Source organism: Syngnathus typhle, linkage group LG1 (genome assembly GCF_033458585.1).
Source record: "Syngnathus typhle isolate RoL2023-S1 ecotype Sweden linkage group LG1, RoL_Styp_1.0, whole genome shotgun sequence".
In the NCBI taxonomy this organism is placed as follows: Eukaryota; Metazoa; Chordata; class Actinopteri; order Syngnathiformes; family Syngnathidae; genus Syngnathus; species Syngnathus typhle.
Genome location: NC_083738.1, coordinates 8692410 through 8706190, shown reverse-complemented (window position 1 = coordinate 8706190; position 13781 = coordinate 8692410). Strand labels below are relative to the sequence as shown.

Sequence of the window (13781 nt, the reverse complement as noted above, 5' to 3'; positions counted from 1 at the left end):
CCTACATTACTAAAATTATCCATTTAAAAAAGACATATATTTAGATTACAATTTACAAACTTTGTTCTCTATTAAAAATAGTTACACTGAAACACCTTCCTAGTCAACTGTAATCTCTAGGATTTATGAGGGTTTTGGTCGTGTTGTGTGTGTTACTGGGGTGTGTGTGAGAACACGACATTTCACGAGTGTGCGTGAAAGCATTTTAGTTGTGTGTGTGAAAGCATTTCACTTGTGCGTGTGAAAGCATTTCAATTGTGTGTTTGAGAACACATTTCAATTGTGTGTATAAAAGCATTTCACTTGTAAGTATGTGAGTTTTTTTTTTACTATGGTGCGTGAATGGGTTTTGTTTTGTGTGTGTGTGAATGGTAATTTTGAATTATGTCCCTAACGGCCCCTCATATACCTGCCTTAATTTTAACTCCTGATGGCTACTTTTTAACTCCCACTCTTTAATTTATTTACTTTAACCCAAACCCCTTATTGCATGTTCCCAAAGGTGCAATCGTAATGAATTAAAGAGCATCCTAAAACCTAAAATCCTAAAAGTTGCCTCAATCCATATTTTGTCGTCTTTATTTTTGTCTTTTTTTCTTCTTCACGTTTTTCTTCTGCTTTTAGGTCTTCTTTCTGTTCTTCATCTTTGTCCTCTTCACTTTCTTCTTCTGTATGCTCTTTCTGAAAATAAAAAGAGAAATTTAAAATATGACCTTACAAGAACTTCCCTAGTATTAGAAGATAGTGTCCGACCTCTTAACTAAGTTGTTTGTGTAGTTGATGATTGAAACTGATGATTCTCTGGTGCATGCTGCCATCTACTGTACATATACTGTCAATGCAGTCTACTCAAGCACACATTATTCAACAGACAGAGTGACAGGCGCGGTCCGTCAATGGCGGACTGAGAATCCACTTCCGACAGTGTTCAACCCGTTATTTATAATATATGACGGAATGCTCACCTCTGTTTAGAATAAGTCATTTTATTGAACATATTGGCAAAGTATCCATGCCTCCAGTAACTTTAAAACTGCTTTGAGCCTCATCCAGCTTTGACAAATTTCTATTTATCTGTACCACGGATCTTGAAAACGTTCATCCTACATTGTTTTATGATGATTTACTACCGGGTTTTTTATGTAGAATGCACAAAATTTAACTAATTTATTGTCCTAAAATCTGGGGTGCGCATTATACATGGGTACAAAAAAAAAATATATATATATATATATATATATATATATTTTTTTTTTTTTTTAGATTTTTTTTTAAAATCCGGATATGATACGGAGCCCGCCATTACAGATGCGCTTTCTTCTCTGCTGTTCACTTCAAACACGCTCCATATGAACACAATGCTCTCGTATCAGACGCTTGCTCGATCACCTGCTCGTTTGCTGTCACAATGTACCCTACACAAATCCAGACATTCCTTCGCTATCGAGTTTGCTAGCGCATGCGCAGTGATACTGACCGGCAGAATAACATGCGGTTGTTCCCAAAGATGATATTTTTTCTGAAATAATTTTACGTTTACGGACTTAAGTAGGAGTCAAAATTTGGGTGCGTATTATACATGGGTACAGGCTTTTTTCCAGCATCGACATGTCATTTTTAGGGTGCGTATTATACATGGGGGTGCATTATACATGGAAAAAAACGGTAACTTATTTTTCCTCCTTTCCTTTTCCTATTCCAGTTACCCGGCAGTGTGTGAGTTTTTACAGACCAACAACTTGCTTTCCATCATCAGAGCACATGAAGCACAGGATGCTGGGTAAGCATTCGTTTTTCAGTAGAAAAGATGGATGCTCCGGTATGTTTTCTTTTTGGGACAATCAGTCAAATGCAGTAAAGTGTAAAATTCCTAGGCCACCATTGTTCATGGATGTGGCGTTAATTCCTAAAAGCAGGCGTGAGGAACCTACAGGCTGAGTCATATACAGCAATCCCCTCGTTTATCGCGGATAATTGATTCCAAAAACTACCCGCGATAAGTGAAATCCGCAAAGTACGGTCACCAACAACCAGTACTGGGCAGGCTAACGAGTTCGCGGGAAGATGCTAACACGAAAATTTAAATGAACATTTGGAGCAATACTGCATTGTCTCCACGTTTCCTCAATTTAGAAATTTTATTTTGACTTTTAAATGGTTTTTTAATTTGGGGAAAAAAAATCCGCGATGTAGTGAAGCCGCGATAAACGAAACGCCAAGTAGCGAGGGATCACTTTACGTGTGCTCAAGAGCATCCATCATACAATTCTCAAAACAAAAAGTCAAGCCCAAAAACTATTGTAATAAATATAACTTATTTAACAGTTGCTTCTTTTTTCTCAATTAATTTAATATGATCCTCACAAGACTTTCAATGGCACCTGATAAGAAAATGCGTGTATCTGTTTTAGATCCCCCACAACGTAGACTGACGTCTCATAAGATCTGCATAGATGTCGTCAGATATTATAGATAGATAGAACTCTCAAATGTACAACCTCATAGGCATTCGCCCAGAGATTTCACTGTATTTAGCGTTAACTTATTCACAAGTGAAGATTTATTTATTACGGATTGACCGGCTATCCTGATATGAAGCGGGAACATCCATAGTCATGTGGAGTTTGTACCCTACATTGAGAAAATAGGGTAGGGTCAAAACATTCTCTCTGACCCATAAATCCTCCCCCTCCAGCATCTGTTAGCTGAGGCAAAAATCCTCTCAATGTAATGCAACCATTAAGGCAGCACTATTCCACTTGTCGTTGCTGCTGTACTCTGTGCACCCATTAGTATCATTTTAGCTGCCATCAACTGTCCAGTTGGGTCGTAGTCCGCGAGTCTAAATACTTCTGCAATTATACGGCCATTTTTAACTCTGACATCATCCTTTTAGATACCGTATGTACCGAAAGAGTCAGACAACAGGTTTTCCTTCACTCATCACCATCTTCTCTGCTCCAAACTACTTGGATGTCTATAATAATAAAGGTAAATTCCACATAAATACAAATACACATTCAAATAATAAATCGTGAGTAACTTTGTATACGTGTCTTTCCAGCGGCGGTGCTGAAATATGAGAACAACGTCATGAACATCCGCCAGTTCAACTGTTCTCCTCATCCGTACTGGCTGCCTAACTTCATGGACGTCTTCACCTGGTCTCTGCCTTTTGTGGGGGAAAAAGGTATCCATGCATACATTATAATTTGCAGATCTATCGAGCACCCTTTTCAATGAGATAACTTACTGTAATTACTCAACCAGGGTAGTAAATGCTGTTATTTTGACATATTGAAGCACGAAACAGTAGGACAGATACAGTGTGCAGGATTACGTAACAGAAATGAAGCAGAGGTGACGCGTGGGCAGAGCAGGAACATGTGAAAATTTAGTGCGGATTCGGATAAAGATGCAGATAAACTAATGTAGTATTCTCAATGTTGGATTGCCTGATGTCACCAAAGCACCCAGAATCGTAATAGAAAAGCACATCTGTTTCACAACCAAGAAGTAGGCTTCCACAGACCAGACATATGGACAAAAACAAATACAGCACTCCACATTTGGGGAGATTTAGCTATTGTAGTTTAGTTATTGCTCTTAACGTTCAGTATAAGCGGTTTGGACACTGGATGGGTGGTGCTGATGAATTTATCTTTGGTATCGTCCTATATACAACGAATGGCTAACTAAAAAGCGAACATCCGTTCCATTGCATTGTTCTGAATTCACTTCATAACACATAGCTATTATCTCAGCTTAAAAAGTGGCTAGCCTCGACTTAGAGGATTAAAGACTGGTGGGTGTACAGAGCTCAGGCAGATTTGTCCTTCACAAGGTGCTTAGTTACGGGTTTATTTTCCTTGCTTGGAGTCTTTTAATGTAAAAATCTAGAAAAATGATGTTTCTATGATGTATGACAAACTTAAATCCTTTTACGTTGTGGCAAAAAAACACAAAGAGCAACACTATTCCGCTTTAGCTTTTGCTTCACAAATGCCCATATTATTTGGATGGAGTATCAGCATGTAAAAAGAAGAATAGTGTCTCGGCCATAGCCATGGTTACACTAGATCACCCTCTTGGTTGGTCTGTAATATTTGTGAACCAGCTGGGTAACCTCTTGCGTTTTGTTAGCGCTAACTTCATAGCTAAACTGAAATTGCAAAGGCTCTCTATCTGTATCATGCAGATGTTTTCTATTTTTGTTGAAAGTGAACATGAGTCACTATTGATTTGGTTTCTTTAGCTTGTAACTTAATAACAAAAGAAGTACCAATATACGATATAAAAGGGTTGAATGTGCTGAGATGAATATTTCCACCCAAGAAAATCACTTGATCCAAAAGGTTCTGCACTTTTCCAGCCCAATATCAGATATGTAACAAAACCATTGCCATGTGGTCATTTTGTAGTGAGGCTCGCTCGTATTTCTATTTATAGTGACAGAGATGCTGGTAAATGTCCTGAGTATCTGCTCTGACGACGAACTCATGAATGATGGCGATGAGATCTATGATGGTGAGAACACTCAACAAGGTTATATTATTCCACTTGACATTTCCAAATACTTTACACATGGCACAGAATGCATGAGTTTTCTTTGTAACATGTAATAACAATGCACTTTGTCTCCATTCTAGCCAGTGCGGCTGCAGCCAGGAAGGAGGTGATTAAGAACAAAATCCGTGCGATTGGCAAGATGGCGAAAATGTTTTCAGTTTTACGGTGAGTTGACATACTATGGAAGTGTATTGTCTTTTTGGGGGATTTGGCAATGCTGTAATGGCCATCTATAATTATTTCTCTGTCACAACCAGAAGACACCCAAAAGCTCATCTAGTGTGACAATTCCATTGGTCATATAAAATGGGCTCTTTTTGTAATTGTTTTGAATTCTACTGAGCAAACTACACGTCAAGCTTAGCGTCCTTCTTTTGCACGTTTTTCAACTGATTATCTTCATATTATCTCCCTCCCCCCTCTCTCTCTTGCTCTCCCTCAAACACTGATTCTCAGAGAGGAAAGTGAGAACGTGTTGACCCTGAAGGGACTGACCCCCACAGGTATGCTGCCAAGTGGAGTGTTGTCAGGGGGCAAACAGACTCTGCAGAGCGGTGAGTGTTTTATGCAATTGCACACAAAGATACATACACACACTTGACACACAGCTCTTCTCCAGACACCCAACAGTACCAAAACTAAAAGTAGACATACAAATCTACTTGAAGCATGTGCTTTGGGGTCTTTTGTTGACTTCTTTCCTCTTCTCTTAAACTGCTAATTATCTCCTGTCCACCTCTGCCCTGTGGACTCATTCCCTCTCTCCACTTCACTTCACTTCACTGGTGCTGAGGATACTAACAGCCTGCTGGTTGTACGTGTGTGTGTGGGTTGTAAGACAGAGGTGGTGGGGGCAGCGTAAAGTAGTGTGAGTGAGCCAAAGCTACCGCTAACCTCAGGTGCCCTCGAACCTGCCTTGGCCTCAGTGTTGCTCTGCGGGCCTCGCATGGATTTAGCCCGAAACATGCTTTTGAGTAAGCAATGTGCAAGGTCGCACATGTATACGACACGTTTTCAGTAAGCCTCCATGAGCCGCTGTCATATCTCGAGACGTGCGTTTGCGCAGAAGCATGTTTCAGCCTTCACTCGTTTTTTTTTTCCTCCTTCCGCTTCTCTCTTGAATCCTGTCATCTTTCTTCCTGTCCCCTCTTTCTCTTCTTATCTGTCTGACCATCATTCAGCTACCATTGAGGCCATAGAAGCCATCGAGACAGTTAAGGATGCTGAAGGTAAAGCCACTCATGTCACCGTGCGTGCGTGTGAGCGAGAAGCATGGCTGCGCTCTTTGCCACCCATGCTCATTAGATCATAAATTTTCCTTCCCCATGATGCACAGCGCTTTTCTAACTGCATCCGCTCTCACAACAAAGGCGATAACCACGACTCACTGAAGTCACCGCATATTCATATTCAAACATACATCCTCTTGATTTCCTTTTTGGGGTTACACAAGCAGCTACTAGAGCACTTTCTCTCTCAGTGTTCACATTCAAATGGCAACAGGACACACACATACATCAGGGTGGGGGTGAGCATTGATTAGGGGGGATATGACCTCTTATTGTCTGCTATTCTTTTTTATATTAAACATGTTAGCTGTAGAAGGTGATCATGCAATCAATCTGTTTGTGAGACAGCTTTGTTGACGGAAATGAAACTAGATAAGTTACATTCTCCTCCCAAGATTAAATTGTGGCCCAAAAGGTCACTATTTTAAAGCGCAAAGTCTTATGACAAGCTTTCATGTCTGCTTAATGTAGATTTTTGAAATCATGTAGAATTACAGCAAAAAGATGACCGTAATTTCTGGACTATAAGACGCACCTGACTATTAGCCTCTTGTGCACTGAAACAATTGAAGTCTTCCTCCTCAGTGTTGGATTGGAACAGGGTCAAATATACTTTGCCACACACTTTCTCAGTCTCTCTTTTGTTGTCGCTTTTATGCATTTCTTCTAGCATTTTCCATGATGAGGATCTGTTCATGCTCATTTTATTCATGCACAAAGCGCTAAGTTACATGAAACTAGCGCGCTACACGTATGGCTCCAGAGTGGACGTAACCGGGAAATAAAGGAAAGGGTGACACAACAAGATGTCATCAACAATAGCCCAGTGCCCCTTAGTGACCAGAAGAAACTGCAACAGTGCATGAGCGGCTCTACTTCCTTAGTTAAGAGCCAAATCAACTGCCTTTAGTTAAAAAGCGGCATCATATGCATTTCTTTTGTCCCCCATAATGAGGGTTTGTGTATAAAACCTTCCTTTTTTCAGTAATGTCCGTCTGGATCTCGTTCTGCCTCTCCTTTATGTCAACTATACGCCACTATTTGCCTGACAGATGGACATGCGATCAATACACCAGTCTTCTCCCCAGCGTCTGTGTCACATATCCCTCCGCCCAGCAAAGCACAACAGCGGTCCACAGCCTTTTTATGAGCGTATAAGTGTATTAATCCTCACAAAATCCCGAAAAAGCCATAGATAGGCCACACCGGACGATAAGCCACAGGGTTCAAAACTTGAGGAAAAAGTAGCGGCTTATAGTCTAGAAATTACGGTAAAAAATATTTCTTATATTTAGCAATAGTATGACAATTTACTGCCAAATCAGCAGTCCGTCACTTATAAATTTTACACATCACCCATGGCAAATTCAAATGATAAAAAAATGGCAAGTATAAAAAGTGACGCTTCAAAAAAGTGAAAAATCAAAATCGACCAAACAGATTGTCATGGTACTCGTATTTAATGAGTCTGAGTACAGAGGCTTGGTGATTAAATGCACGCTTTGATGAACTGCAATGTTTCAGTTTGTTGTTCCAAAATCACTGAGGTGTGGAAAGCAATGGTTTGCATAGCAATGATGAAGGCCTGGAACACTATCCAGTCATCAAAGACTGGAAAATGGTGGCAATGTTGAGCTTTAGTGCTCGTCCGCAAACCCGGATTTCAACAAATCGGCCGAGTATAAAGAACTCACGTAATTAAGAGTATTCATAGTATATGCCCTCTTGCACCGACGAGAAAGCTTTGTCTTTTTATGCTTCCCTTTCTATTTCACCGATGAGACGGTTATATATTTTGATGGCGCTCACTGTCACATCAGCTCATGCAGTTCTTATTTTTTCATTGATGTTCAAAACAAAGTACTTGACCATATCATCAGTTGCACCACAAAAAAAACATGAATCTACCAACTTCATAGAACGTGTTGCGGACATTGAATTCCCTTTGTAGATTTGTGCAATGTGCTCTATAATTGAGCACACGTTGAATGCATTAGAAAATCCTTGCTCACACAGCCTCTTTGGAATTTGGATTTGTACTGGATATTTAGTCTTGTCTGTGGCTTATCTGAACTTCAATCCATAATTTCTTCAAGCGAATAAATTATGGCTATTTCTTGTATTGTGATTTTTGTTGTACCCTGTGATGTAAATAGAGCTTTTAGCCCATGTTTGATGTACACTAGTGTATAAAGCAAAATATTTGAAAGTGGCTGCATGTTCGTATAAGGCAGTAACAGTCTTAAAAGTGTTGCTTTTCGGTGGGATCTGTCGTCACGTTTCTGTGTCAATGTTGTCTTTTGATGGCAAATACTGTTATAGATGGAAGACGAAACCGTCATCTGGTCTGCTCGCTTTTTATTACACACACACAGACACACACACACACAGCCTCAATTGTTCTTCCAACTAATTATATTCATGAGGGTACAGACTCGGAATGGAGCTACAACTGTTTTAGTGAGGCCAGCCCTGTTAAATTTTAAATTGTGAAATAAATGAAAACATGACAGCTACATCTGAGCGATGAAATGAATGACAGCTCCAGTACAGCTGTGATTTGTTCCACCCATGGACCCTCTTAAGGGCTTTGCTGATCTAAGATCAGTAGGTAGGTCGTCCAGCTAATCCTGGCTCAGCATAGAGAACAACAGATAAACGCTGCCTGATGTGTGTAGATACTGCTATATGAACAAATTCTGTTTTTCCAAAGCCAAAGCTTCGGGGAGATAGAAATGATCTGCTTGGCTTGAACAAAAGTTGAATTTGATTAGACTGAGACTTAAGCTCGACTGACTTTCAGTCAATAGGTTTCTTTCAAGAGTTTGGACATGAGTTTGGCATGCCTTTCTGGTCTAAATAATAACTGCATGCACGTTGCTCTGTGTGGCTGCTTGTCTCTGCAGCCATCCGAGGCTTCTCCCCGCAGCATCGGATCAGCAGTTTTGAGGAGGCCAAAGGTCTGGACCGAATCAACGAGAGAATGCCGCCGCGACGTGACGCCATCAACAGTGTGGGCCTGTCAATGGGCCGCATGAATATGGGAGAGCCCAATGGGACGGATAGCAACAGCAATATACAGTGACGGATGCGTACTGTCACACGGCCAGGAACACTTGCTGCAGTTACGACACCCTTATAGCGCCACCCTGACAGATATCTGTACATAGACATACTCAATACGCAAAACACTCAGATGCAGTATTTCAAATACACATACAAACTCACGTGATTATCTATCCCTTCTCTTTGCTGTATGTAAAGGCTTAAGTGTGAGCCGGACTTGACAAAGTCTTATCTATCAAGAGAAGTCCAACTCCCTTGTACCTGCACGACAACAAGGACAGTGGAACGTGCAGAACGGGAGTGCATGTCGGCGATTGCCAGCAGGTGGACGGCGTCATGCGGCCGTGTTGACGAAGAGCAAGTGGGTTCGAGGTGCGACCACGGCGTCTAGTCGTGTTCCTGTGTGGATCCAAAAGCGAGAAGTGGAACCATAGTTACTATGTTTTTAGGGGATTGCTGATATGCTTTAACAGTGTCCATGTAGTTATATTTGACAAATGTGTCTTCACCAAGATGGAGAACGACGGAGATGCGCAAAGATAATCGCAGATGCAGTCGTCCTCTTCTGTTAGTGTGCGGAGGAGATTCCCATTTGCTTTTGTAGCACAACACCTCCACCCAGTTAGAGTGGAGGCCCACACACCCCTTCTGGTCTCAGGCTAACTAGCTCTCGAGGGAAAAAAAAAACCTCTCTTGAGTTTTGGTAAGTAAACAGCATACTTGGAACGTTTATATTGGCCGCATAGCAGAAATAGAATGCGAGAGGGGGCAGTGGTTGAAATGTGAAGTCATTGTGATCCAATTCATCGTCCACAAGCCTCTTGCTACCAAATGGCAGTGACGGCCAACCATCTCTGAAGTAGGAAATTCTGTTTTGCAGAAGAAACGTACTCTTCAGCTGTCAAGATGAGACGTCAGAGGAAAATATCTTTGTAAAGCATTTCTATTATTGCATCAGTGCATGCACAGTTAAGTTATTTGAGAATAATGTGAATTATATTTGTGCTCTGTGTTTCACAATAGTGGGAATTCTTTTCTTCTGTTTTTTTCTGGTCAATAAGAGGATTAATGAAACAATTATTTTGCACATAATGTGAATTTGCTTTTTTGTATCACTTTGTGTTATATTATGATTACTTTCCTTCCCGGTACTTTTCATCACCTCCTGTCCTTTTCTTTCGGCGCTGTACAGAATGACTGTACACTTTGAATCAAAGGTGTGGAATCCACATCCAATACTCTGTTCTTTGTCAATGTACAGGAATTGTTTTTAATCAAATACAAATTAGTATTGAATAGCCACTCTATACACAAAGGCAAAGGCATTCGGCCAGCCAAAAGCATGATTGCATGGTTAAAAAAATAAAACGGGGGGGCGGGGGGATTGTGCAGTTCAAAGTCAAAAGCAGCTAGACATATTTGAACAGAATAAGCCAATAATGTTGCTGTGACAATTTAAAGGAGAATAATGTACTCTCATACATCGTGATTCCTCTTGTTATTTGATATTGATGGTTCGATGATTATTATATTTATGATGAACATTACTCTTAATATTTAAACCTCTCTCTCGCTCTTTCTCTCTCTCCATCTTTCTCGCTCACGCTTTTGGTTTCAATTTCCCAGTCACTAACACTATAAGCATGCCCAATGGGACGATCCATTTTTTTTACTCTTGAATAAAATATGCATGAACCTTTGGCATTGATATTGAACCTTTATTTCTTCAAGGCAACAAAGGAAACACACACACACTTATACACACATACACTTACCTTGAATTCAAATACACTGACTTGACATTGTTCATTTATGTCAATAATCACCATTCCTGGGACAAATTGTTGTTGTTGGCTTGTGCATTGGGGGTCGCCAGAGCGATTAGCCAACATAAATCTGGTTTGCACCGTTTTTGCACGAGAGGCACTTCTTAATCTAGCGGCTAGCACCCACCCATTTTTTAAAATCCAATCTTGGGTGGGTATTGGGCAAGAATTAAAGCCATGCCATTTATACAAAGGGGCAAACAGCATGTGCCACTACAATGCAAGTTTGTAAAGTACACAACTTGTACACGGCAGTTTCCACAATAGGGAAGGTTTTATGACAAGGTGTCAAACAGACCAACATGACTGTTCGCGTCCTCTTTTTTCAGGATATACATAGCAAACATTGTTGAGAGACTGATAAAAAGATGAAAAGCACAACCGTGTATTTTAATAAGTCCAGAAATAAAATCAAAATAGAAGTCACCTCAGAAGGCACATGACACCACACCTGTTTGTCAGACTGCAACTCTTCTGTAAGGTTGCATTAGACATGCTTGAGGGCCCAATTTTATGCAATATAATATCAATGTAATATAACATAAATGAATACATTTGGACCTCATTTGGCGCTATGCTTGTTCATCAACTAGCTAAGGAAGTTACAGTGCCAAATATGGGGACCCGTTTGAAGATAGTGTTTGTTATGAGCAGCCCCTCCAAGGAATCCAAAAAGCTTGGCTACCCTGAACTGTTGTTTGGTGCACAGGCACAAATAACAATCAGGACCCCAACAAACGCTGAGCTGCAGATGCACGAGTTCGCTTAGGGATGACTACTGAGACAGGTCAGACTTGACCAATCATTACATTGTAAGCGGCTGGCATCAGCTGACATGCTGGCGCTGTTCTAACAATGAGTGTCAGTGTTTGGGAATGAACTAAACAAGTTGGTTTAGTCATTCTCTTTGTGATATGGCATGACTGTAGTGTTGAGATTTTGTTTTGGAATAGGGTTTTTAAAAACATTAATTATGATCCACGCCCATGGAAAAAGCCTCCCTGATGACATAGGGGCAGCTTATACTGTACTAGTCATATTTTGAAAAGCAAACTCTAGACGTTTCATGCACGCCTTGATGAACATGTTTCATGACTGTTTATTTCTGGCAGCTACAGCAGGCTCTTGTTTTTGCCATTCTAGACATTTCTGAATAAATAATTTGTTGTTCGAGTGGGCGCGTGTCTTCTTACCCTGCCGTTCACTTTGTGCTTTAAATGTTTGTATGAAGTGCAAAATAAAACTTGATTGTTTGGTGAGGATTTTTACATTTATAATTGTAAAAAAAACAAAAAACATTATGTCTCAACCACCACTCTTTATTGTACGTATCTTTGTATTTGGTAAATTTCCCTGTAATTCTCTGAGAAAAACAACTTTTCCACTTCATCGTAGATGAGCGCAAGTGACGTCAAAGAGGGAAAATTTTCACAACCGGTGACTCAGCAGTCTGGTGCTTTCCATAGTGTCCCATAAAATTTCCTTTTATGAACTTCCCGATTGTATAGAAATGTTAGGTAAGTAATAATTTCCTCACCAAAGCTGCCATGATGCAAAAGTGACACTGGCAGTTAGTTGGGAATTGCCTTAAAGACAATTTTGTATGAGTCAAACATTTTTAGAGTTAAAGTAAAGTACCATAAAACACACTGTAAGGAGTTAATGAATATAATTCATGAGTTAGTCAACTGTGAGTAAGGCAAAGCTCACATCATAAGTCTGGACCTGCTGGGGTCATACGATTGCAGTCTCATCGCCGTTTTGCGCGGAGATGATTGCAAAGTACAATGGCAATATTATCAAAGTTGTTCATTTAAAAAAAAAGTCTTTAAACAGCTGTTTGTAAATTGTATCATTGTTGTTTAAACAAAAGCCTTTATCTTCAAAGTACTGAATCATAGGCATTATTACTATTTTGAACAAGCCAGGAAGCCGCTTTTTTAGCAGTTGCTAGAAGGATGTTGGAAATGTAGTTAACAGGTCGGAGGAAAAAATAGGATAACCAAACAGGAGATTTTGGGATGTGGAGAGGCGAGATTTGCAGAGCTAGAGTTGGAGCTGAAGATGCAGAAAACAGGGAGAGATGGAAGAGGATTAATTGCTGTGGTGACTCCTGGATAAACAAAGAAGATCCGTTACAATCACTTTTGTACTGTTGAACTATTCATTGTTAAATAGTATCACCGAACTCAGGCCGAATCCTCCGTTGTCAAGACTTGGTTAATTTGATATTTTTTCAGAAATCTATACGATTAGTCAGTCCTCAATTGTTTTTGTCTTGTTTTCTTTTTTCTCTCTACAATTTATTGACCATTCCAAAGTGTAGAAAGTGGCTTGCTCACTTTGAAGATGTAATGTTTACAGTTGGATAAACATGCTGCTATTTAGTATCTCCTGAACATTGATTATTTTGGATGTACAGTGATATGCTTGATATAAAATTGGAGGACATTTTAAGTCCCTCCATCCCCAAAACGTGAACTTGTGACAAAAAGTGAGAGTAGTTGTTGCCCTATGTATGCATTGTTGCATCACAATATTTTCTCAGGGCGTCCACAAAGTCTCTTGACAATTCGTTAGATAAGTGGTTATCAACGTTTTTACAGTAGACACATTGTATTTGTGTACTTCAGGTTCCCTGTTGCTGAATTACTGTAGTTTCTGTTAGTGTTGGCTCGTGAGTGAACGATTCGTTCAAAAGAACGGTTTTTTTTTCTTTCCAGTGAACGAATCACTTCCTAAAGTGATTAATTCTTTTTTCAGTTCATATGACTTAAACCAGCAGGTGTCGGTAATGTGCATTGAGGAGATTATTCTTTTTAGGTAATCTTGATTTTATAACACTTATAGTAGTTTTTAAATAACGTGTACGCATATATACGCCTAAGTATTGTTATCCAATATATATACTGCAATTTCACATTAGATTGCTGGTTTGAAATTTACTTTTAATATTATTATTATTATTATTTTTAAATAAACATTTGTCTGGTGTTTTATTCCTTGTTTTAATATTCGCCAATTAAAACAA

The 13781-nt window shown here is 39.8% G+C and overlaps 1 protein-coding gene across 2 annotated transcripts in view; it reads left to right on the top strand.

Moving 5' to 3' along the window:
- The window catches only part of LOC133161862 (protein phosphatase 3 catalytic subunit alpha-like), a 30925-nt gene extending 20171 nt beyond the window's left edge, over positions 1 to 10754 (top strand). Inside the window, exons 7-14 of one of the 2 annotated variants that reach the window (XM_061290558.1) lie at positions 1703 to 1780; positions 2897 to 2991; positions 3065 to 3190; positions 4450 to 4527; positions 4650 to 4734; positions 5026 to 5123; positions 5751 to 5798; positions 8765 to 10754. In XM_061290558.1, coding sequence (XP_061146542.1) covers positions 1703 to 1780; positions 2897 to 2991; positions 3065 to 3190; positions 4450 to 4527; positions 4650 to 4734; positions 5026 to 5123; positions 5751 to 5798; positions 8765 to 8943 — 787 coding nt within the window. In that variant the 3' untranslated portion in view covers positions 8944 to 10754. The remainder of the gene's footprint in view (positions 1 to 1702; positions 1781 to 2896; positions 2992 to 3064; positions 3191 to 4449; positions 4528 to 4649; positions 4735 to 5025; positions 5124 to 5750; positions 5799 to 8764) is intronic. The other variant, XM_061290567.1, reaches the window with a different exon arrangement.
- The last annotated feature ends 3027 nt before the right edge of the window (positions 10755 to 13781 follow it).